Source organism: Lissotriton vulgaris, chromosome 11 (genome assembly GCF_964263255.1).
Source record: "Lissotriton vulgaris chromosome 11, aLisVul1.2, whole genome shotgun sequence".
NCBI classification, from domain to species: domain Eukaryota; kingdom Metazoa; phylum Chordata; class Amphibia; order Caudata; family Salamandridae; genus Lissotriton; species Lissotriton vulgaris.
The window spans coordinates 908865725-908891581 of record NC_141699.1 but is presented as its reverse complement, the minus strand read 5'-3'; the positions used below and the strand labels follow the sequence as shown (position 1 = coordinate 908891581).

Here is a 25857-nt window from a genome sequence, read left to right as displayed (position 1 = left end):
TTATCTATCAATTGACTTGCCCGTGCAACGAGAGATACATTGGGATGACAACCCAGAAGGTTCGCACACGCATGCTAGAGCATAAGAGCGCCTTTAGATGCAAAAAAAATGTGTGTCAAAATTAACCAAACATTTCCTAGAGCATAATCACAAGGAAACCGAGTTCAGATGAACTGTCCTGGAAAAACCACATATCACGTCTCACATTGGCGATGTGTCCAAATTTCTTCTTATGAAGGAACAAAGATGGATATATAAATTGCGCTTGGATAGTCAGGGGTTTAATGATGAAATACCCTGGACCAATCTATGAGCTCACACTAAGTCTGTATTGAATTACATCTGATGGCTGTGACTTGGCTATACATCACTATCTTAAGGCTCGGATGTCAGTGTTATACACTGTACTATTATCCACACGCTATATCGATATGCCGTAAGGTTTGCCTAATGATTGTGTTGTGGCTACATATTACAATCTGAAGTTTTGGGGTAGAGATGATGATGTGTTACATTACAATTTAACTTCCAAAGGAGCAGGTCCCAGTCTCCAAGCCACTCCATAGCACCTCATTATAGTTGATAATCTCTCTTTTTTTGATCGTGTTACTAAGTCTTTAACTTTATGCTTAAGACGCTTATCGAAAATAGTGGGTCGGTTTATATATAGATCTTATGCGCACAGTGGACGCTTCTGACCCGTTATGGAACTACCATTTGTATGATGGTGACGTTTTTTCGTAGTTCTCGTAACATCGCAAGACTACGCGCCCATCCTTGCTCTTCTGGTATGAGATCGCAGAGAGCCGGTGAAGGACGGGGTAAGCTGTTTCCTTTCCTTTAAACATTTGTCTTAATAAGTTGTCCAAGTAACACCAATAAGCTAAGTACTGATGCCCCGGACATTGTATTGCAAAATACGAGGCGCGGTTCGCCTTCACCCTTTTGAACTGCTGATTGAGCATATGATTGGTTGCCTAATGATTATCGTGGCGTTTAAAGTTCCCCATTCCAATCCGGACGTTGCCTCCCCCTGACTTGGGATTTATCAGAGGCAACGACGGAGAGGTAAGGTTAACATGCCCGATATATACAGACGCTTACTGTGCCCTATGATGTTAGAATCTGCTTAACAGTGATAGAGGTGCATGAGGCCACTTCTGTAGTGGTAGGCTTTTTAAGAGTAAACATTACTAAATGATAACACTGGTTGAGAGCATTCTAGGAAGGTTTGAGCCCTTAGCGATTTGTGGTTACCTGCATGGCAAAGAGTCCAGGAGTAAGGATAACAATATTGTTATTTTGATGAGTGCATAGGGGAGTGGAACTAGCTCTTTCACCCGCTTGCATTCAGCATATGTATCCTTATTTTCCTAGAGCGTGGCCTCATTCTTCCTGAGTCTGTGTCCAGGTGAGGTCTATTCCCCGGTCATGCTGGGTGAGTGTTATTCCTATTCCACCGAGAGGGAAGTGAGTAGCATATTCTTGTCTTAACACTGGGTTTGTTTGATTTTGTGTTGTTCCAGATCTAATAAAGGACCCACCGACACGGAGGATATGTAACTGATCTATTGTATCCTTTGGATTTGTTCCTTTTTATCATATCTCATTTGATTGGTCTTGATTTGACTATTTTTCACTTTGCAGTAGCAACGTCACGAACAGAGGCCTTGAAGAAAGCCTGGGGTCTTCCCCATCTAGGCTGAAACATGTTGGCCCTTACGCAGTTATTTGCTTAGCACTGCTTTTCTTGCACTGTTCTTGTTTTTAACCAGGAAGAGGTCATATTCATAATAAAATTGCCCCTATTTTTGTCCTCTATCCCATTTTAATTCACCACATGTATGATTTTATTGCACTGCACTTTTACCTATCAGCTCAATATCACTTGGTCATAAAGAGCTTGTGGTCAGTGACCCCGTTCTGTTACAGGGTAAGAATATGGTCTCAATGATCAAGAGACTTATTACCTCTGTTGGATGACCAGATGATAAAATTAATCATACAATACTTTGATGGGTATCCTATGAACACCTTGTGGATTCTATTCATAATCACTACAGACCTTGTGTTTAAGAACTGTTTATTCTACTCTACAAGCTAATTGTTGGTCATTGTTGTACCAATTTAGACATTGTCGATGACATATTGAGGCCCCTTCTAATATCCTCTTTGCTAGACCCCTAGGTTTCTTTGTTGTTCATATATTGTTTATGGGGGGTACAACCTAGGCATGGTCTTTAAACATCCCTTGGACCCTTTCTCTACTTGTATGTTTTGATAACGATAATCTAACATGCCTGTTTCCCGCTAGTAACAATATGAATGCACTAGTTTTAATCACTACACAAATGCACATTTGAATAAAAAGACATCTACCATTGTTTCTGGGATGTAGACGAAACACCGACAAGCTTGATCTTACATATATTGCCTTAAAAACTGAGAAGTATTTTGCCAGTGAAGCAGAAACTTAACTCTCACTACAGAGTATCAAGTTCATCCTTTGGAATTGCTTCACCAACAGCAGGCGTATAGTGGTGTTGCGCACAATAGCTTTTTTTTTAAATAATCCTCAATACTGAAGAAAACACATATGTATTCATAAATTGTAGACACAAGTTGAAAGAGTATAAAGACTTAAAGCCACTGGGTTTCTACACAGCACAAGCATGTTAGCTTGATACATTAGTAACAAATAATAAATAAGTGCATCAAGCTAACAGCAGAAGGACAGTTTTAATACTTTGCCCCTCATCTCCAAAGAATGCCACAATCTGGTTTTAAGGTAACAAAGGTCAAGTAGGTTTGGCAGCACACGTTCTGGGTTTTAAAAAGTATATCAACTTATACTTAAACACAGTTTGGTTTCCCATTTGTTCTTGGTCTGCAAAAAGCATAATACAAATAACAGCACATGGCCCTTCAGAGCCAATATTTTGTTTTTTGCATTCCTAGCAAATAAAGTTGCCAATTTAGTTCCTATAACAAAGCATGATAGAAAAAATATCTTAAGATGGGGAAATACAGGGGGAGTATTTAATGTGGCAACTGTTTCGCTCAAAATAGTACTACAAAGTGAGCAAAGAGTCTTCGAAAGGGTTTAACCTGACTTTCAAACACAAAGTCCACCTTAGATATTCGAACTAAGTGATGTAACCAACATCTTGAAAAACATAGCACTTAAAGAGGTGGTCTAGATAAGAAAAATCATTTACTGAACATAGCACACAGATGCCACTATCTGTAAAGATGGATGTGCCAGTGATGCAATCACTCTACAAGATCTCAAATTTTCCGAACACAAAATGTTCTAGTACTAGACACAGCAAACCATTCTTGAAGTACATTAGCCAATGGCTCCAGATTCAAATTGATAGAATATGAAAGAGGGATATCTATGAAGATCAATACCAGGATGAAAGAAAATATAAGCATAATGAAGAGGTATGGGGGCTCCCCATCAAAAAAATACTCACTTATTTTTAACACTAGGTCTTAGCAGCAACGTCTTCATTAAATTCATAAACTGAACATCTCAGAGTACGCGCTGGGTTCTGAACAATAAGAGAAGAAAAAAGTTACTTACCTGTGATAGTATTGCTCCAGTATTTGACATCATTAATCTATGTACTTTCTTGAAACATCAGTCACTGAGCTGACGCATCGGACTGCGACATATTAGCAGTTCCATGTTAAAAATAGCTCAGAGGCTTTAACAATTTAGTAGCCTGGCCCCATCCGTTGATTTTAAATAAACGTCAATCAGACTATTAATCTGATGACAACAATCTGCAGACAACAACTTAAGAGACCACCATCCATTAGATGTGGTTTAGCACTCTTATTAAGGAGTGAGACAATTAGGTATAGCCTCATGCAGAGATGAGGATGGTCACATGTGACTATGAAAGTTACCAATACTGGAGAGTTCACAATTTAGGTAAGATATTTTTCCTCTCCTGTATTTAATTTTTCATAGATTTATATGCTTGAATCAGTACAACACGCAGTACAAAATATGCAACATTTAATGTACACATAGGATTGGGGGGGCCGAATGGCTCACATCACCATAATGAACTTACTACCTTTGCATTGTTGCATCCTTTTGGACTGTCACTTTGAGACAGTAATAACTTGCAAGGGTGAATCTCTGTCAAAGACACTACATCAAACACAGCCGTTTAAGTAGACATATCTCTAAAACAATGTAGCATTACTTTTGTTAAATAGTGGCTTGCCCGCATTTTTGTGGCACAATGAAATTGCAGCTGCAAGTCGTCGGACTATGCTCTGCTTGGAAATAGTGTAGCCGTATGTGGGTTGCCAAATGCGAGAAAAAATTTCTCTTTTTAAAACTCTTTACGCTATCCAGGCTGAATTTTAGACAAATATTAAATCAAGAAAATGTAAGGATCTCTCTGGAGCAGTTGTTTGGATTTGGAAGAGTGACTGTGTGCCTCATCATTCAAGTGGAAGTCTGAAGATATAATAGACATACATTTAAGGTTGGTTCTCATCAAAACTCGCCCACTGCAAAATTGGAAAATGGTTCTTAGATTGCGAAGGGTTGTATTTAAATCAAAGCTCCTAGCCGGTCACTAATTTTCTTTTTTACTGGGGTGAAAAAAACTACTGAATAGGCCATTAATTAATTATGTTATCAGTCTGTTCGTGCAAAAGGAAGGGTTGTGGATTTCTTTTTTGAGACAAAGTGTTCCCCTAGATAAATTTAATTCAGGGCACAGGCTAAAACGGAGTGAGAGTTAGAAGATCGAGAAGCATCTGATATGACACTGCAGACATAAGATGCAAAGTTTGTGACACCACTTACAAAACTTTCATTAGTTAGCACAGTAAGTACTATTTGATAATCTAGATCTAGCCTGTGCCAGAATTTCTCTACACTCTTCTGGGATACTCAGACTTAAAAGTTCAATTTGTTCAGGAGCCAAGAATGAATCTTCAGCAATGTTGGATATGGGAGTTGGATCTCACCAATGGCTCTGGTCAGGAGGTCTTGTTGCTGCACTAACTGACTTTGAGGAGCTTCCAAGCCCAGACATTCCATAAACCAAAACAATCTCTGCCATGCTGGTGAGATTTCTATTATTTGGCAAGGTTTCCTACTCCTTTTCCTTAGTGGAGTTTGGAGAAGTGGAAATGTGTATGCAAAAGTACCAAATCAAGCAATCAACAGACACTGCCCCTAAGACCTGGTCATTTCTACCTGCTTAAGTACATTTGTAATTTAAGTCTGCTGCAAAAAGGTATCACTTAGTTTGCACCACATTCTGGACATCTTGTCAATCTGGGCTTGAACGAGTTCCCGTTCAGAATATTCACGTACACGGTGACTGAGCGCACCTGCCACTCCTTGCCCTACCCCAGTGGGTGTTTTGCTATTAAAGACACTTAGTGAGGTGTCACCAAGCTTCAGAGGGCCTGTGCGTCCTTTGATAACTTCATACGATCTAATTCCTTCTTGCTTCATTATATAACACACTAGCGAGGAATTGCCCATGTATCGATCTTAACAATAAAGAAAGATTCATTCTCAGTGGCAAAAAAATGAAGACCTAGTCGCTCTGCTCCAAACTCGAGCAGGTTTATATTTGACCAATGTTCTTCTGGAGTCCACTTGATATTGATAGCCAATTCCTGGAGATTAGTTCCTCGTGGTTCCATGGAAACCTCCGTCAACATATCAAATATCAACATAATAAACTTTGCAGGCAACTAAGACCATTCGATATATTGGAACTTTCCAATTACTATGCCAATCTGTTTTTTACCTTTATTTCTTTGACTTTGTCTCAAAATATGTTCCTATCTGGATCCATTGACAATCCAGTTCCTTCTGAAGTGGACTCATATGCAAGTAACAGAATGCAATCAATGCAAGGCAATAGAAGATTAGATCATGCCTAAATGTTGTTTGAACTGTTGTACCCCGATCAGTCTCTTGGATTATTTTTGAGTCGCAATGTTCTGCAATTTCTAGGTTCTGCAATTTGTGTAGTCTCTTCTGGAAAGGAAATACTTTGCCTATTGAACAAGTTACTTACCTTGGCTAACGATATATCTGTAAGAAACATAGGTTAGTTATAGATTCCATACCATAGAATTACCCCCAGGCATCAGAGAGAACAGTTATGGTGCGGCTCTAATGGAGCACACATAAGATAAGTAAAAACAAGGTTCAAGTACCCCTGGGGCATCACGAAAGGAGGAGGAAACAAGCAAGTAATGCATTAAGGAAGAGATTTACAATAGGGGACTTGAAAAGAGAAGGCTGGTCAGCCAGCAGAAGGAAGGCCGAAAGATAGCCTTTGAGAGTGCCCAGAGCAAAGCTCTGCTGGGCCAAAGAAAGAATGAAGAAGAGAATCTCTGAAAGGGTAGCAGAAAGGGTAAACAACAACCTTTGCTGTGCATCAGGCCACAAATTTGTTCCATCTACCGGCGTACACCGTTTTAACTCCGACTTCAGGAGGAAGGTCGAAAGCTGTCAACTGTCTCAGCTCAATCTCCATGCAAGGAGGCTGAGGCTGGATAGGTTCGGGTGGCGGACCATCCCTGCTGCTGCAACAGAAGATCCTCCCAAAGAGGCAGTCTGATCGGAGGATCGATGGCCACGTGTAACAGCTCCGCATACCAGTCTCTTCTCACCCAATCCGGAGCCATAAGAATGGCTTGGGCCCATTCGCGCTGGACCTTCTTCAGCACTCTGGGCAGAGGTGGTATAGGCGGAAAGGGGTATAGAAGACAGAAACTCCACTCGTGACGAAAGGCGTTGCCGAGCGAGTGCCGCCTTGGGAATTACAAAGTGCAGAACTGCTGACACTGCGTGTTCTCTTCAGTGGCGAATTGATCTAACCCCACTGCTGAAAGAGACCTTGCACCACCTCTGAGTGAAGACGCTATTCGTGATCCATCATGCACCTGCGGCTGAGTTAGTCCACCCTGGCGTTCAGAGAACCTTTAATGCACTTTAAGGTAGCAGGGGCACACCATATTTATACATTTTCTCAGACTGGAACCATGCTTCGCCTCAAAGCACGTATATTGAACTCAAAAACAATTGCAGCACCCTTGTGCTGCATTTCCAATCGCACAGCTTGGATCAGAAGTGCTTACAAACTTTTTATGTTCCAAATTCCATGTTTATTCCATAATTACCATAATTGAGCAAACCTTTTTTAACTATTCACGATAAGGCTGCCCATAGTCCCAATTTTTTCAAATGAAGCAGTTATGTCAATCCAGCCCTTTTAACGCATCATGTGGGTCACTCAATTCATGTTTAGCTATAGTTATCAAAAAATCCTAACGCATTTCAGACCTTTTATCACCCTTCGTCAGGGGTAGCTGAGATTTAAAATCAACATGAAACCTCTATTGTGCTTCCATAATGGAGCACTGCAATGTTAACACAAATACATACAATGATTAAATCATATTTCAATCCATTTGGCATTATAAAAATAACTAATCTCTTTTAAACTATTAACAATACACCCTAAACACTACATCAGTGCATGGATTGTCCTGCAACCTTGTCAAGTGTTCACTGAACGTGGTAACCTCCCCCACATCCATCCTCAATGTCATACCTGCCATTATTATCAGAGACCCTGCCAGGTGTTAAACCACCAGGGATATGCCCTGATGTTCCAGCCATGTCCTGAGGCGGAAAGCCTCCTAACATAGGGTCCACAACCCCAGCCCGCCTTGTTTGTTGCAGTACCACAGGGCAGTGGTGTTGTCCGTGAACACCTGCACTACTCTTTCCCCGGACAGAGTGAAGGAATGCTTTCAGTGCAAGACGAATCGCCCGAAGCTCAGATTGGTTGATACGGAGCCCGGACTCCGCCGGAGAACAGAGGCCCCTGATCTCCGACTCTCCCATGTGGTCGCCCCACCCCAGCAGTGAAGCATCTGTCACCACTGTGAATTCCGGTTGGGGGAGGGAGAGGGCTCTTCCGTTGACCCAATCTCGGTTCGTTGGTCACCATTGCAACTGTTGTGCAGTGCCCTCTGAGATCTGGAAGCAATCGGAAAGATTCCCCTAACGCTGTGCCCACTGGAACTTCAGATCCCACTGCAGAGCCAGCATATGCCACCTGGCATAGTCCACCAGCAGGAATCAGGAGGCCAGAAGGCTCAGTAACATCAGGGTTATTCCGACCGAAACACAGGATAGAGGCTGAAAGATAAGAATGATAGCCTGATTATCCCAGACTCGCTGCTTGGGAGGATAATCCCAAAAATGTGCCGTGTCCAGAACCGCCCCGATGAGAAGGAGCTTCTGAGAGGTGATCAGGTGTGATGCAGGAGGTCGGCCGTATTCAGGAGGTGGGTGACTACTGCCTGGGGGCGAGCCTGCCTTTAACAGCCGGTCGTCGAGATAGGGGAAGATTGGAACCTCTGATCTGTGCAGATAAGCTGCGCCCACAGCCTTCACTCTCGTGAACACCAGAGAGGCACTGGTAAGGCCAAAGGGGAGCACGGTAAACTGAAAGTGCCTGTGGCCTACCGCGTACCGCAGGTAAAGCCGGAGGCCGGCAGTACAGGGATGTGAAAATAAGTGTCCTGCAAGTCAAACGCTACCATCCAGTCTCCAGGGTCGAGAGCAGAAAGGACCTGAGCCAGTGTCAACATCTTGAACTTCTTTAGAAGGAGGCGGTTGACGTCCCTGAGATCCAAGATAGGACGCAGGCCCTTGTCCTTCTTGGGCACCAGAAAGTAGTGGGCATAACAACCACAACCAACTTCTGGGGCAGGATCAAGCTCAATGGCTCCCTTGGCCAAGAGAGCTGTGACTTCCTGTTGGAGAAGGGACAGGTGATCCTTCGACATGCGATGGAATTGAGGTGGCATGGATGGAGGGCTAGTCTCGAAGGGGAGGGAGTAGCCCTTTCGGACAATCTGCAAAACCCACCTGTCCGACATGATGTTGAGCCAGTGGGGAAGGTGATGGCGAATCCTGCTGCCCACTGGCAATTGATGCGCCTGAAAGGTTAGACTAGGAGGGTTTAGAGGCTGCTGCAAAGGGGGTGCTGGTGGACTGGCCCGCCCGCTGGCCCCAGGGCAGTGGAATCTACGCCCACAGCCACGCAGAGGTTGGAGAGGTTGCGCAGGCCTCTGGCTCTGGGTGGAAGATGGCGGGGCACCACTTCCATGGCCACAAAAGGGGCAAAAAGCAGATTGCGCTGGGCAGGAGGTGGTAGTAAGTCCTAAGGATCTGGCCGTAGTCCTAGAATCCTCGAAGCACTTGAGCGCAGTCTGCTTTATCACCAAACAGGCGACAGCCATCAAAGGGCATGTCCAAATGTGTTGCTTAGACACCCCCGAAAAGCAAGTGGACCTCTACCAGGCGTAGCATCTTAATGCTACAGATGTGGAAATCATCCTGCCCAGTGAGTCTGCAGTGTCCAGCCCACAACGGATGGTGTACTTCGCTGCGTCTCTTCCCTCGGGAGAGCACAACCGGAGCCTCATCGGGGAACTGTGGCAGCACCTGTGCAACAGAGTTCCACACTGAGTGGGAGTAACATCCCAATAAACATGCAGTGTTCACCGACCGCAGTCCCAAGCTGGAGGGATAAAACATCTTCTTCCCAAGGTGGTCCAGCTTTTTGTATTCCTGATCAGGTGGTGCATTAGGGAATGCACCCTTGGACTGTGAGGCTTGTACTAGTAAGCTCTCAGGGGTAGGATAGGAAAAGAGGTAAATGGGGTCGCCCTGAGCCGGGCAGTGGCATCGGCTATCATACTGTCCACAGGAGCCCCTGTGTTGGGCTTGGACCTAGTGCCCAGAAGGATGTCCATTAAGGGCCTCATTGAACGGCAGCAAGGGCTACAAGGAGGCAGCTGCCGGTTGAAGCACCTCTGTCAGGAGGTTAGTCTAACCGTCACCGTAGGAAGCTCTAGGTTTATGGCCTCTGCTGCCCTATGCAACACCACAGCGTACAATGCACCCTCCTCAGTAGCCACGGTAGGGGCAGATAGCATGCCAAGATCTGAGAAGGTATCCAGACCACTGGCCTCACCGAACTCTTCTCTCAAGTCCGGTTCCTCAAACAAGTCTGCATGAGGGTCCACAGACCCCTCTCAGTCCTCGCCCTCTCCTGTGAGCCACTCAAGGCGGTAGGAAACATCAGGAGCGGACAGGGGTACAAAATTACCGGTCGGCGCCAGTGCAGACGTCAGACAACATCGGTCCGGCTCTGTGTGCTCATCAAGGGGAGGCTGGGGTCGATGCCAGCTAGGGACTCAACCGGTGTCTGAGGCAGCGGGGATGTCACTGGATTCGGTGCCAAAGGGGTCACGAGGTCGACCTGCGCAGATCCGGGGCCAGGCCTGGATCCTTGAACCGAAGCCACTGACATCGAAGGCCTAGAGCCCCCTTCTGAGTCAGCAGGGCCTGAAGGCACGCCAGCGGAGTCTGGCAGCCCGAAGATAGAGTGTAAGGTTTCATAAAGGTTTGAAGCTGGGCAAGCGTCGCTCCGGGTCCCAGAAAGGGAGAGAAGGCAGGAGTCGACCAAACATGCTACGCGGGCGGAGCCGGACGACAACCTGCTGTGTCGGCCGATGGACAGGGAAAACACAAAGAGCGACTATGCTTCTTCGCCTTATTGTGCTTCGACGTACCCGAAAACTTCGATGAGGAGTGGTGATGATGGCTCCGCAACCGGTACTGTGACCTCCCTCTTGACCGGTACCACGAGCCGTGCAGAGCCGACTGGTGGACCTCCAGAAGCTTTCCGGACCGCTCCCGCAAAGACTTCTGGGCCATGGCGGAGCAGTCAGATCATGACTTGTGGTCGCACTCCAGAGGCACACAAGATAGGGGTCCATCACAGACATTAGGTTGAAGCCAGTCTGCCGCAATGACATCCCCGTGCACCAGGAGTCGATGGACTCGAAAAAAAGTAGTTGACTAAAGCCTCGAAAAGGGAGTCAAAAAGTGACTCGAGGTACTGCTCTCTGGATCTGCGCTAGATGGCGCGGAAAATGAAGGAACTGACGTGAGTGAGGGCAGAGTTTAAGTAGATACTGTGACGTCATTCCGGCGACCAGGACGCCAGCAATGAACGCTGAGTCGACCAACCCCACCTATCGACACGCAGGAAAAATTCTCTGGATCCAGTCTGACGCCTGGGGGTAATTCTAAGGTAAGGAATCTATAACTAATTGTCTCTTTCAGATACCTGGATATGAGAAACTTTCTGCAGGATTACCATAGATTTTTTTATTTTTCATAATCGCTTAGAGTTTACACTCCTGAACAAAACTGATGTTAAACACTGCCTCAACATTCCTTGCCTCCCAAGTGTTTAATTCTGCTTTTCCTTCCCTCTCGTAGCCCCCACAAACAGAAATGCTCTCTGTTTTAATCCTACCCATCACTTCTTTTCACACACTATTCTTATCCCTCTACAGAACTCTTAAGTCACAGTGCTCATTTAATGGATTCTACACTTTTTATGGCATTCTCTGTGGAGTTTTTGTAAAAGCACTCTACGCATTTAATAAAATTATCACACAGCAAACCCTGCTCAACTGAAATATCACATGTTTTTCCTCATTTAATCCTTGTTTTGACAAATTCTATGTTTACAATACAAAATCCATCAAAAACATTCACTGGGAAAGGACAGACATTGCGAACAATGTGACCTATAAACTATGCTTCCAGTGATAACATTCATCCTGTTATAGTACCCCAATTTATGATGCACTTTTATATTTTAAACCAATTTTAATCAAACACTAAATGACCCAAACCAATACATATTTTTATTAAAACTAGAGCAGTAAGTCGTCATTTACCTTCTCTTCTGAAGTAAACACTAAAAATGTCAGGTAGCTTCTGCATTAAAATCTCTGCCATTTGAAGGGCTCCAACCACTATCTTAAGATCCTGACTTGATAGCATAGAAGCAATATGACTGAAGAAAAAAAAAACACAAAACAGTTCATAAAATCTTAATACAGTTAAAATGAAAAATTATAAATAAACAAATTAGCTTATACTTCATACTGAAAACTAATTTAGTTTCGTGTACTAACTTTCAATAACTAACAAGTTTGAGCTTTTACTTAAACGGCCAACAAAACATGAAGCAAAGCGTCGGCAGTCTTGATATGGCAAAAAAAATGAAACAAAACACCATTTAGAAATGGCCTCCATTTTGGAATAATGTTGGGCATAATTTATCTTTTTTGCAAAGATCCAAGATGGCTGAAATTTTGCTTTTAAACAGGGTGTACATCATGTGACAGTAACACACTATGGACAATACCATTCAAAGATGGCTGCCTGGTTTGAAAGCCATTGCTAGGTGGGGTGAAATTAGCAGAAAACAAAGGGGCCTTAGAACTGTTAAGAAAGTAGACAAGCACACAAAAAAGGGCACTCAATTTCAGGTGCTTGTGAGCATGAGTTGGCGAAATGCCATCAATCTCAGGGAAATATACACTCAATGCCTTTAGTGTGCTGAATCCCTACCACATGATACAAGGTGTTATGGTAGGAAATAGAATGTCAAGAACACTCAGACATATCAGACTACAAGAGTCTGGCAGACAGTTAAAGCGGTCAGGCTGGTTAAAAATCAAATTACAAATACGCACCAAATTACAGTAGGCAAACAATGTACAAAACCTGCCAACAGAGTCTAGCAATGTATATTACAATGATGTACGAGTTACTTACCTTCGGTAACTATGTATCTGGTACAGACGATTCTAGCTGCAGATTCCTTAATGTAGAATTATCCCAGTGAGCAAGACTGGATCCGGAAAATTTTCTTTGCCACAGCATCTGTGCGCACCGGGGGGGGGGCGGTACCACGTGACTCCGCCCTGTCGTACCAGGTGTGACGTTAGCAAGGTCACATAAGCCCCACCCTGGCCCCACCCAGGCGCGTTAACGTCAGTTTTCTTCGGAGAACTTTTCCGCGCCACAACGCGGAGCCATCACAAACAAACCGAGAATATGGGAACAGTGTGCGAAAAAAATCAGATAAACAGAAAGTGAAGAAACAAATGCTGAGGAACAGCACCATCCGGGAGAGTGCCAAGCACTGTGGCACCGAAAGTCATAAGGGAAGAGCAGAGCACAGCTACTGCGAAGCAACCCTGCAAGTAAATACAACATCCTCCCTGGGGGCAAAAAAGCATGTGAAAAGTCACAGCAGACGAAAGGGGCCTGCAACCCCAGTCTATCAACAGTGAGGGACTACAAGGCCAGAAAAGAAGAGTAACAACAATTCACCCCAAGACAACACCAGCAAGGAGAGGTGCATTCCCTGTAAAGAGCTAAGGGTCGAGGCACAGGCAAGAGACTCCAACTCAGAAGCAGGAACGGCTCCACAGCCAAGAAAGGCAGGCGTGAGACGAAAGACGTAGTCTCGCAAGGCTCCAGCAGAACAAGAGGCAGGAGCACATGGGAACACGCCAGAGTCCCCGGCTGTGGACCAGAAAGAGTAGGCGTGCGCAGCCGGCTGCTGGCTAGAAACAAAGTGCTCAGACCAAGCCGAACAGGAGGGCCAGGGAAATGCAGAACAACCCCTAAAGGGAGACCGTTCCAGACATAAACTAACCCATGAAAAGACTTGGGACCAGCCACAAGAGAAGAGAATACTTAGGACGGACTAAAGCTGTCAACTAGAACACAGGAAAATACCAGGAAATCCTATCCCCCCATGAACCCCTGGCAGAAGACCAGGCCGAAACGCCGGATAAAAAAGTGAGGAAACACCACAGCACAACGCCGCAGACGGCATGCCAAAGCTGGTCTAGCGATGCAGCAGATACTGAGAATGACAGAACCTGGAGCAGAGCAAGCTACGTCCAGACAAGATCAACAAAACCAAACCAGCGGAATACAGCGAGCCAAGAAAGGCGAGGAACCCGCAAAAGGGAGTACACACCCTGCCAGCGTAGGACAGAGCTATACAATAGCTACAAGTACCCCACTTAGGGTATGACACGTCCCAAAGAAAACATGGGAACCACTCTTAGGGAAAAAATCCTGCATCAGAGAACAGAACATAAGACCTGCGGGTAGGAACCACAGACGGCTTAGCAATCAGCCAAAATATACACACTTGCCAAAAGGGCTGAACCAGGAGATGCTGAATGGCGGAGTCCGCATGAGTGTTAAACAAAAGGACCCCATCAAAGGGAAGGTCAACCAGACGCTCCCTAATATTCTCAGGAAAAACAGCATCCCACAGCCAAGAATGGCGACTGAGAGCCATAGAACTGGCCATAGCACGGCCGAGGGCATCAGCAACATCCAAGACCACACGGAGAATAAACACAGCCAACCTCCGACCATCCAACACATGGTGTCGTAGATCAGCGCAGGCACCCTCATGAGAGACATGAGAAAGAAGGGACTCCACAGAATCCCACAGGCTGGAGGTAGCCCTGGCCAACACACAGTGTTGAGCGCCAGCAAAGCAGCACTGGATGAAGCGAATATGTTATGCCCCCATGAATCCAACCAACGAGCCTCCAGAGGCTCCCGAGGCGGAGAAAACGACAGCACAGGCAAGGATGGAAAAGCAGTCCGCAGAAGAGAGCCCTGAGTAGAAGGATGGAATGAAAGGCAGACTGGGTCGTGCGGAGCAAGACGGTGGCGATGCAGGGGAGGCTGAAGCACCGGATCAGCTGTGGCAGGATGCCCTCAAGCCCACAGAAGAGCTTTGTGGAACGATGCTTCGAAAGGAAGGAACAGCTCCCGTTCACTAGAGCCCTGGTGGAGAACTTCCAAGAGATTATGTGTAGGGAATGGGGAGACGGGTTCACCCATTCGCAAAATGCCAGTGGCTGTTGAAATAGCCCGAACAAAGGCAACACTGGACTCTGCAGGGCGCCACGGGGGAGAAAGCAATTTCTCTGTGGGTGACCGCTGCAAACGGAGTTGTCCGATCCCAAGTCCAGCTAGAGGGGGAAATAACCAGCCTCTGAATGGTGGGGGATCCACGGACGAGTGGGGAACCCGTGGGACCCCCGGGTAAGGCGGAGAAGTCAGTGGAGGAACAAACCGCGAGCTGCGGAAAAGAGGGTCCAAGGATTGAAGCTGCAGGGAAGGTGAGGAGCCCACCCTGGAAGATGCCTGTGAAAAAGCAACGCTGCGGCGTCCTGCTCCGGAGAGGAAGAAACCAGGAGATCACAAACCTCCAAAAAGGAAGAAACCTCTGGAGACGAATCAAGGACCAAACGCCGGCACGGCGCTGTGGAGTCCACCACAGGCGCCGGCTCTACCTCACACGGGGCAGCCGCCCGAGTAGAGGGACTCTGGAAAGCACCCCAGGCCCAGGCCCTGGTCTCCAACCGCGGCACCGCCAGGGCTGGGGAGGAAAGCCTTCGGCGCCGAAACAGCCTCTGGCGAGGCAGCCGCCCGCTCAGAGGGCCAAGGGGAACTCGGGGACAAGCCCTGAGTCACGGTGACCTCCTGCGACGCCACAGGTAGCCCCGTAGGGATTTGCGGCGAGGCAGGGACACCGTGTGTCAAAGAGGGGAGCCCCGAAGGACTGCACCCTAACGACACCACCCTCCTACAACCTGAAGCCGAACCTTTTGGCACCAGGGCAGACTCCGCGGAAGGCCCCGTACGAGGCAAGGGATCCGCGGACATCTCAGAAGGTGGAGGAGGGGCCAAAGAAGCCTGCAGAGCCGCAGCAACAGGCTTTCATTTGGTCCCTAGTCGCCCGACGCCAGGAAACAGCGGGTAGGGTGGCAACAGGCGAGGGCGCACATCCAGAGGGGAAGCCACGCCCTCCGCCAAACGAGGAGTAGGCAGCGCCTAGCAAGGGAGAACACAGGATCATCCCAGACCTCAGGACGTACAGGAGGAGATGCCCGGGCACACCACTACGAGTGGCCGTGCACACGACCTCAGGAAGCAAAAGCAACCTACATAAACACCATGGAGAACAGGAACCCAAAGGCTAGCAGAACCCCTAGCCGAGCGCAAGCCAATTGACAGCTACCACTATCCCACATAGGGTATGTTAAGGCCCAAGATATAGGAACTCTTTTTGGAAGAACGTTCCTCAGCCGAGGAAAAAAAAGAGCCATGGGGAAGAAAACACCTTCACAGAAGGCTTGACAAGCAGCCCAAGCAAAGCAGAAGGCCTAATCTCAGGGCCAAGTGTGCGCAACAACTCTGGCAGAACACACACACAAGCAACAAAAGGGCTGTCAAGCAGCCAACAATGCCAAAGTACCAAGGAAGGAAGCAAATTGCCAGAAAACACACTCCACAGTCAGAACAACCGGCCTAAGAAGGCCCAGAATCAACCCAACTCAGGAGTCACTGAGGAGGGGACGGAGGAGGAGGAGGACAGAGCCCTGCCAAGAGCCTTTGGATGGTGGAGTCGGCCGGGGCATGGAACAACAGGCTGCCGTCAAATGGAAGGTCGATGAGTCGCTCCCGAATATTCTCAGTGATACTCCGTCCCGAAGCCAAGCATGGCGACGGAGAGCGACTGAGGAAGCCATGGCCTGTCTCCTACGCCGATGACACCCAGCTGATCCTCTCCCTCACCAACGACCCCGCCACCGCCAGAGCCAACCTACACGAAGGGATGAAAGACGTAGCCGAGTGGATGATGAACAGCGGCCTGAAACTGAACTCATAAGACGGAAGTCCTCATCGTGGGATCATCGCCCTCCGCCTGGGACGACTCCTGGTGGCCTCCTGCACTGGGCAGCGCACCCAAACCAACAGACCACGCACGCAACCTGGGCTTCATCCTTGACTCCTCCCTCTCCATGACCAGACAAGTCAAGGCCGTCTCCTCGTCATGCTTCAACATCCTACGCATGCTAAGGAAGATCTTCAGGCGGATCCCCACCGAAACCAGGAAGACAGTCACCCAGGCCCTCGTCACCAGTCGACTGGACTACGGCAACTCCCTCTACGCCGGAACCACTGCAAAACTCAAGAAAAGACTCCAGCGGATCCAGAGCGCCTCAGCACGACTCATCCTGGACATCCCCCGACACAGCCACATCTCCGCACACCTAAGAAACCTGCACTGGCTCCCCGTCAACAAGAGAATCACGTTCCGACTCCTCACCCACGCACACAAAGCTCTACACAACCAAGGTTCAAGATACCTCAACGACCGCCTCAACTTCTACACTCCAACCCGCCAGCTTCGATCGACCAGCCACGCCCTCGCCGCCGTCCCCCGCATCCGAAGAGCGACAACGGGAGGAAGATCCTTCTCCTACCTGGCCGCCAAGACGTGGAACTCCCTCCCCACCCACCTCCGCCTGACCCAAGACCACCTCGCCTTCAGGAAGCAACTCAAGACCTGGCTGTTCGAGCAGTAGCGGACCCCTCCTCCCCAAGCGCCTTGAGACCCTCCGGGTGAGTAGCGCGCTATACAAATGCCTTGATTGATTGATTGAGATATCCAGAGAGGAGAATAAACGCTGCAAGCTCCCAGCCATCCAACGCATGATGTCATAAGTCCACCTGACCCGTCTCCTGGGACGCTGCGGATCCCAGAGACTTTGCAGAGTCCCACAAAAAGGAGGAGACCCTAGCCAGTACACACAAGGTGTTAAGGGCCCGCAGGGCAGCACTGGTCGAGGCAAACATGTTGCGCCCCCCAGAGTCCAGCCAGCGGGCCTCTCAGGACGGCCGAGTCAACCGCGGTGGCAGGGAAGGGAACGCAGTCCGCAAAAGGGGTCTGACGGCTGAGGGGTGAAGGGAAAGACACTCTGGGTCACGAGGTGCTGGTGCAGAAGTTCCTGAGGCACAGGGTCCCCTAAGGCAGGACGCCTCCAAGCCCCAGTCAAGGAAGAATGCAGCGAACCTTCAAAGAAAAGTAAGATTTCCCTCCCACCAGAGCCCTTGTGGAGGACCTCCAATAGATGGTCCGCCGGAAAGTGATCCACCAGATCACCCTTGCGCAGGATGCCCACAGCCGTGGACACAGCGTGAGCGAAGGACGCACCAGTCTCCATAGGGCGTGCAGTGGAGAAAGCAGCCCCTCCTTGGGCGATGGCTGCAAACTAACGCGGCTGTCCCTGAGGCCATGCGGGACGGGCAGGGGCCAGACCTGGAAGTCAGGAGAATGTGGGACTTTACGCTCTTCTGACGAACACCTATGCCTCAGGAAGGGCGGGGAGCAACCCATAGACGACGGTGAAAAAGACAACACACGGTGACCAGTCTGCGGGGAGGACGACACCAATATACAGACTGCCTCCGGAGAAGGAGCGTCCGAAAAGAAATCTGCGGTACGACCCCTGCGCGGAGCCGTAGAGTCTGCTGTCTGAGGCAGGACGTCGGCGCCATCCGGCATCACCGGACAAGGTTCCTCCAAGTCACCCCACACCGGAGATCGGAGCAGAGACAGGAGTGGAGCCGAACCGGCCCTGGGGCAGCGCTGCAACGACACTGACCCGAACCCCGCTGAGGCAGCCACCTGCGTGGGGGAACAAGATGGGCCTGGGGAGTGACACGAAGCCCTCCACCAGCTGCAGCCCAGAATGAGGCGAAAATCGCTCGGCAACCCATGTGGCGGTGCCAGGGACGATTCAACCTCCAAATCGGCAGCCACCTGTGGGGAGGGACAAGAGGGATCTGGAGAGGAATGAGGGGTCCTCACCTAGAGCGCAACAAGGGGAGTCCACCGACCTCAGTGGCTCCGCACGGTCCAGCTGCTGCCGGCGCCGTAGCGGCGTCACCTCGGCCTTAGACAGAACCACCTTGTCAAAGGACAGAGAGAGGATTGGGGATGCGACCCGTGCGACCTCCCGCGACACCACAGGGACTCCAGCTGGAGTTTGTGGTGAGGCCAAGACGCCGTGGCCTGAAGGAGGTCCCCCAAAAGAGCCGCACCCCAACAGCACCACATCCTCCAAGCCTGGATCCGAACCAGTCGGCGCCAGGGCCGGAGCCACTGGCGCCGCCGCGGAGGGCCCTGCGCAGGGTGAGGGATCCGCCGATGTCCCAGGAGGGGAAGTAGGAGGAGACGCCAGTGAGGAATGCAAAGCCGCCGCGTATGTCTCCATTTGGACTCTTGACGCCCCAACACCAGGAAAGGTGGATAGGACGGCCCGCAGGAGAGTCCACGCCTCCGGCAGGCCGGAAACCAGCCCCCGGGGACAAACTGCAACACTTACCCACCGGGGAGCGACGCTCACGTGACATGGGAGAAGGGCAAGGACGACGGCCACAGCCGTATGTGAAGCCATCCGCCGAAGCAGACAGAGGGGAGGACGTCGACCTGGAGAGACGCGCCGAGAGAAGTTTCATCCGGCGCTCCCGCCGCGACTTCGGCTTCAACTGTTGGCACGCCGCACAATCAGTGGTGCCATGATCCTCCCTCAAACACCACATACAAATGAGGTGAGGGTCCGTCGCCGACATAAGCCACTCATAAAACATGCAAGTTTTGGAGCCCGAAGGCATTCGCACACTGTTCCACCAAAAAGAAATAGAAGAAAAAGGGGCCCTAAACAGGCCCGTAGCAAGGACTGGATCCGCGTTGCACGCGGAAAAGGAAAAAAACTGGTGCAGGCGAGCCGGGGCGGGTCTTAAGTGACCTCGCTGACAACACATTCGTGGACAACGCCTGGGCGGAGTCGGGTGATGTTGCCCCGCCCCCGGCACGCAGGGGTGCTGCAGGGATGATATGGCAAAAAAGTTTCCGGATCCAGTCTCACCCCTGGGGATAATTCTATGTGAAGTAATCTGCGGCTAGTAGTCTCTATCAGATGTTGAAATTCCATATTGGAGCAGGTGGACGTCTCGGGGAATGACTAGAGTCCCTCCATGTGAGAAAGTGCCATCTTTTCTGGCCTCTGTATGCCCCCACTTTTTTTCTGAACTGCTGATGTGCTTTGACTGAGTGTGCCCTGGGTCCCTGCCAATCAGTTACCCAGGGCCTGTGTTCCTTCCCTAAACAGAAAAGCTATGCTGAAACAAAATACCTAATGCACAAGTTACTACTTGTGTAACGTAAGAGACATTAGTTAGTGATAGATTCCTTACCTTAGAATATCCCCAGGCGTCAGACTGGATCCGGAAATTTTTGCGTAGCAATACCCCTGCGCGCTGGTAGGCGTCGTCTGCGGCTCCGCGTCCGTCGTCGGCGTCGTGAGCGCCGGGATGACGTCATCGGAGTATATAGACGGCGCCCATGCGCGCTGACGTCAGTTCTGATAACACAGCTTTTCCGCGCCAGATACGCAGAGCCATGATAGAACTAACACTGGTGCCATTGAAACTAGGGCCCTGAAAGAGGATGACCTTAACCCTAAATATCGGTTCGCAGAACGGGGAGGATGGGAGGGCGGTAAGGAATCTATCACTAACTAATGTCTCTTACAGATATATCGTTACACAAGTAGTAACTTGTGCATCTGAAAGAGACACGTTAGTGATAGATTCCTTACCTTAGAATAGATACCCCAGCAATACCAACCCCGGTGGTGGGTCTGCGAACCAATATCACACCAGAAAGTCCTGGAGGACGGAACGGCCAAAGAAGCCATCCCTCCGGACTTGACTGTCCAGGCAGTAGTGTCTTGCGAACGTGTGCAGCGAGGCCCACGTGGCTGCCTGACAGATGTCCTGCAGGGGGACACCGCGGCCCAGGGCAGTTGTCGTTGCCGTGGCCCGAGTGGAGTGAGCCCGCAATCCAGCCGGGGGCTCCTTCCTCGCCATGGAGTAGCATGCTTGGATGCACAAGATGATCCACCTGGAGATGGTCCTCTTGTGTACAGCCTTTCCCTTCTTCGCGCCCACGTAACCAACGAAGAGTTGGTCATCCACCCGGAATTGGCGAGTGCGGTCCAGGTAGTAGGAGAGCGCACGTTTTGGATCCAGACGGTGGAGCCTCTCTTCCTCTTTCGAGGGATGCGGAGGCGGAAAGAAGGTGGGCAAGGTGATGGACTGCCCGATGTGGAAGGCCGTGACAACCTTGGGCAGAAAGGAAGGTCGTGTACGCAACACCACCTTATCAGGATGAACAGACAGGAAAGGCGGAGAAGAAGAAAGAGCCTGGAGCTCACTCACCCTCCTGGCAGAGGTGATGGCAACCAGGAAGGCCGTCTTCAGCGTAAGGAGACGAAGAGGACAGTTATGAAGTGGCTCAAAGGGAGCACACATCAGATAGGTGAGAACAAGGTTCAAGTCCCACTGGGGCATCACGAAGGGAACAGGAGGGAACATGTGTGTGATGCCCTTCAGAAATCTACTCACTATAGGGGACTTGAACAAAGAAGGCTGATCTGGTAGCCTCAAGAAGGCAGAAAGAGCAGAAAGGTACCCTTTAAGAGTGCCCAGAGCAGAGCCCTGCTGGGCAAGGGAAAGAAGAAAGAGCAGCACTTCCGAAAGGGGTGCAGAGAGGGGATCCACAGCCTTTGCTGCGCACCATGCCACAAATCTATTCCACCGGCAGGCGTATACCGACTTAGTGGAGGGACGCCTGGCTGCCAGAATGATGTCACAGACTTCGGGAGGCAAGTCAAATGGCCTCAACTGCCGCCGCTCAATCTCCAAGCTTGTAGGTGGAGACTGGACAGGTTCGGGTGCAGGACCGTTCCCTGCTGCTGCGACAGAAGGTCCTCCCGAAGAGGCAGACGAATCGGGGGATCGACTGACATGCTGAGTAGCTCGGGATACCAGTATCTTCGAGCCCAGTCCGGAGCCACAAGGATAACTTGGGCCCGGTCGCGCTTGATCTTCTTCAGCACTCTGGGCAGAAGTGGTATAGGCGGAAAGGCGTACAACAGGCCGCAGCTCCACTCGCGACGAAAAGCGTCTCCGAGCGAGTGCCGCCTTGGAAACTCCAACGCGCAGAACTGCTGACATTGCGCGTTCTCTTCTGTGGCGAATAGATCTAACCAAGGCTCTCCCCACTGTCGAAAGAGACCTTGCGCCACGTCCGAGTTCAGACGCCATTCGTGATCCATCATGCACCGGCGGCTGAGTTCGTCCGCCCTGGCATTCAGAGAACCTGCCAGGTGTTGAACCACCAGAGTCACGCCCTGATGTTCCAGCCACTGCCAGAGGCGCAGAGCCTCCTGGCAAAGGGTCCACGACCCCACACCGCCCTGTTTGTTGCAGTACCACATGGCGGTGGTGTTGTCGGTGAACACTTGCACCACGCTCCCCCTGACAGAGGGGAGGAATGCCTTCAGTGCAAGACGAATCGCCCGCAGCTCCAGAAGGTTGATGTGGAGCCGGGACTCCGCCGGAGACCAGAGGCCTCTGATCTCCGCCTCTCCCATGTGGCCTCCCCAGCCCTGGAGGGACGCGTCCGTCACAACTACGTGCTCCGGCTGGGGTAGAGAGAGGGGTCTGCCACTGACCCAGTCGCGGTCCGTGAGCCACCACTGCAGTTGCTTCGCAGTGCCCTCCGAGATCAGGACATGATCGGACAGGTTGCCCTGATGCTGGGCCCACTGAAACTTCAGGTCCCACTGCAGAGCCCGCATCCGCCACCTGGCGTGACGCACCAGAAGGATGCAGGAGGCCATCAGTCCCAGAAGCCGCAGCGTCAACCTGACCGAGACCCGGGATAACGGCCCGAAGATAGGAATCAGAGCCTGAATATCCCGAACCCGCTGCTCGGGTGGGTAAACCCGAAACTGCGCCGAGTCGAGAACCGCTCCGATGAAAAGGAGCTTCTGAGAGGGACACAGGTGTGACTTCGGCACATTGATGGAGAACCCCAGCAAGTGCAGGAGGTCGGCCGTAGTCTGGAGGTGGCTGACGACTGTCTGGGGCGAGCCCGCCTTCAACAACCAGTCGTCGAGGTAGGGGAAGACTGACACCCCTTGCCTGCGCAGATGGGCTGCGACCACCGCCATCACCTTCGTGAACACCCGTGGGGCGCTGGTAAGGCCGAAGGGGAGCACGGTAAACTGAAAGTGCTCGTGGCCTACCGTGAACCGCAGGTAACGCCGGTGGGCCGGCAGGACGGGGATGTGGAAATAGGCGTCCTGCAAGTCCAACGCTACCATCCAGTCTCCTGGGTCCAGGGCAGCCAGGACCTGAGCCAAAGTGAGCATCTTGAACTTCTCCGTACGGAGGAAGCCGTTGACGTTCCGCAGATCCAAGATAGGGCGTAGGCCCCCTTTGCCCTTCTTGGGTACCAGAAAGTAGTGGGAGTAACAGCCACGTCCTACTTCTGGCCCAGGAACGCGCTCGATGGCCCTCTTGGCCAAGAGGGCCGAAACTTCCTCTTGCAGAAGTCGCAAGTGATCCCCCGACACACGGTGGCATTGAGGTGGCATGGATGGAGGGGAAGACTCGAAGGGGAGGGAGAAACCCCTTCGGACAATTTGCAGCACCCACCTGTCCGAAGTGACTGTATGCCAGTGGGAGAGGTGATGGCGAACCCTGCCTCCCACAGGCGTCACATGGGCCTGAAAACTCGGACTAGGAAGGTTTTGAGGCGGGGGCTGCTGAGGGAGGTGTGGACTGGCCTCGCCGCTGGCCCCGACCACCGCCACGGCGGTTCCCACGGCCGCCACCGCGTTGCTGAACATTCTGCGGCGCGTGGCTGACGGTCCGTGGTGGGGCGCCCCTTCCGTGGCCACGAAAGGAGCGAAAGGCACCCGATTGCTGGCGTGGGGCCGCAAGGCCCAAGGACTTGGCCGTGGCCCTGGAGTCCTTAAAACGTTCCAGCGCATGGTCTGCCTTGTCGCCGAAGAGGCGACGGCCATCAAACGGCATGTCCAGGAGAGTGGCCTGGACATCAGCCGAGAAATTGGCGGACCTCAACCAGGCGTGGCGTCGAACCGCCACCGTCGTTGCCATCGCCCTGCCCAGTGAGTCCGTGGTGTCCAGCCCACACCGGATGGAAAAGCGTGCCGCATCTCGGCCGTCCGCAAGGGTTTGGCTGAGTTTAGCCCTGACCTCCTCAGAGCATTGTGGCAGCACCTCCGCAACCGTGTCCCACAGAGTGTGGGTGTAGCGGCCCAAGAGACAGTTGGTGTTCACTGACCGGAGCCCTAGGCTCACAGACGAGAAGACCTTCTTCCCGAACTGCTCAAATCTCTTGGATTCCCTGTCGGGCGGGGCCGACGGGAATGCGGACTGGGAGTTGGAGGCCTGGATGACCAGGCTCTCGGGGGTGGGGTGGGTGGACAAAAAGCAAGGGTCGCCCGGTGCCGGGCGGTAGCGTCTGGCCACGTTCCTATCCACAGGGGGACCTGTGGCGGGCTTGGACCAAGTGCCCAGCAGAACGTCACACAAGGCCTCATTGAACGGCAGAAGGGGCTCCGTGGAGCCGGACTGCTGTTTGAGTACCTCAGTGAGGAGATTAGTCCTCACGGCCGCGACGGGGAGCTCAAGGTTTAGGGCCTTAGCTGCCTTCGTCAACACTACACTGTAAGCAGAACCCGCCTCCGAAGCCACAGTCGGGGGCGACGTAAATCCAGTGTCTGGCGATGTGTCAATACCACTGGCCTCCCCAAGCTCATATGTCCAGTCCTGATGAGACTGGCAATCACGTGCCAGAGGGTCCTCGGACCCCTCCCACTGCTCCTCGTCACCCGGCTCCTGGAGACCAGGATTAACAGCCAGGGCCTCCTCGTGGAGATAGAATTCTCCGAAGGCCGACGGAATCGGCGCCCAGCGGCGCCCCTCCGACGCCTGAGGCGGACCGTAGGAAGCATTGGGGTCGGCAACCACTACGGCTGCCGGGGACGACACCTGAAGGGACGTCGCCGGTGAGGTCGCAGGGTCGACCGGCGAGGTCCCGGATCCGGAGCCGGATCCAGCGAGGTCGCGCGGCGCCGGGACCGAAGTCGCCAGCGGCGCCGGGGCCGAAGCACCCGACGTCGTCGGGGCCGAAGCGCCCGACCCGGAAGGACCTCCAGACGGAGCCGATCGGCCCGAAGGCGCCACGGGAACCGACTGAGGAGGGAGGGCCCTCATGGCCATGAGGTACCTCTCGACCTCCTCCTGCGACGCGCCGTGCCCAGGGACCCGAAGGTGTGGGGCAGGCGGCGACGCTTGCGACTCCCGCGGAGCCGCATGGGCGGTGTCGCCCGAATCCCCGGTCGCATCGTGCGAGCGACGGGGCGGGTCGGAGGACCGATGGTGTCGCTCCGACCTCTCATGCCTCTTACCTGAGGACTTGGAACCAGACGATCGGTGACCACTCCCGGAACGTCGATGACTCCGACCTCGCGACCTGTCCCTCGACCTCCCGTGGGACCGGGACCGGGACCTGGAGCGGCGCGGGGCCGACTGCCTCAGCTCGAGACGCTTGCGGGACCGCTCCCGCCTAGCCTTCGACGTCAGGGCCCGGCAGTCGTCACAGGTTCGATCGTCGTGGTCGAGGCCTAAGCACTTCAGGCACCGGCGATGGGGGTCCGTGACCGACATGAGTCGGCCGCACTTCGAGCAAGGCTTGAACCCGGGCATCCCTGGCACCGATAGTCGAGAATCGACTAAGTAGAGGATCAAAAAGATCAAAAAAGTTTTCAGTCAAAAAGTGACTGGGGGTAGAGCTTCTTCCGGATCTGCGCTAGCTGGCGCGGAAAAAAGAAGAACTGACGTCAGCGCGCATGGGCGCCGTCTATATACTCCGATGACGTCATCCCGGCGCTCACGACGCCGACGACGGACGCGGAGCCGCAGACGACGCCTACCAGCGCGCAGGGGTATTGCTACGCAAAAATTTCCGGATCCAGTCTGACGCCTGGGGATATTCTAAGGTAAGGAATCTATCACTAACGTGTCTCTTTCAGATTGGCATCTCTAGCCACCTGTCAGCCCCTAGTAAATGGTACCCTAGGTACACAGGGCATGGTTTCCAGAGAAGACCCCTGAGGGCTGCAGCACTTATTGCA

General features: G+C 51.4%; 1 protein-coding gene across 15 annotated transcripts in view; it reads right to left on the bottom strand.

Annotated features, from left to right (window-relative positions):
* The window catches only part of TRIP12 (thyroid hormone receptor interactor 12), a 1206981-nt gene that overhangs the window by 548804 nt on the left and 632320 nt on the right, over positions 1–25857 (bottom strand). For all 15 annotated transcript variants that reach the window (XM_086944059.1, XM_086944047.1, XM_086944048.1 and 12 more), the window contains one exon: positions 11839–11957. In XM_086944059.1, coding sequence (XP_086800185.1) covers positions 11839–11957 — 119 coding nt within the window. The remainder of the gene's footprint in view (positions 1–11838; positions 11958–25857) is intronic.